The 245-nt window shown below is 54.7% G+C and overlaps 1 protein-coding gene across 1 annotated transcript in view; it reads right to left on the bottom strand.

Annotated features, from left to right (window-relative positions):
- Positions 1 to 14: 14 nt before the first annotated feature.
- The window catches only part of CEP68 (centrosomal protein 68kDa), a gene marked incomplete at both ends in the record, with an annotated part of 875 nt that continues 644 nt past the window's right edge, over positions 15 to 245 (bottom strand). Inside the window, 1 exon segment of the mRNA XM_010148988.1 lies at positions 15 to 245. This exon segment is cut by the window's right edge and continues 297 nt beyond it. Coding sequence (XP_010147290.1) covers positions 15 to 245 — 231 coding nt within the window.

Here is a 245-nt window from a genome sequence, read left to right as displayed (position 1 = left end):
TGCAGGGGTGCCACATCCCAGCACAACCCTCAGTATTCCCTCTTTTGTCCCCGCCACGTGCTTCTCCGCAAGGAGCCAACTTGGACGAAAGGAGCTGCCTGCCGTTGTGATGTGGAAGGTTACAGCAGTCGTGCCTGGGCATCCTTATAGTTAAGGAAAGACTGGACAAACATTGAGCCAGCCTTTCCAGCTCCTGCAGTCTCGGAGGCAGGGAGAGAAATTCTTACTCACCGTCCCACTCTTTC

This window comes from Eurypyga helias, unplaced genomic scaffold, assembly GCF_000690775.1.
Source record: "Eurypyga helias isolate BGI_N326 unplaced genomic scaffold, ASM69077v1 scaffold21893, whole genome shotgun sequence".
In the NCBI taxonomy this organism is placed as follows: domain Eukaryota; kingdom Metazoa; phylum Chordata; class Aves; order Eurypygiformes; family Eurypygidae; genus Eurypyga; species Eurypyga helias.
The sequence above is the reverse complement of the archived record's forward strand: the minus strand, read 5'-3'. Positions and strand labels throughout refer to the sequence as shown.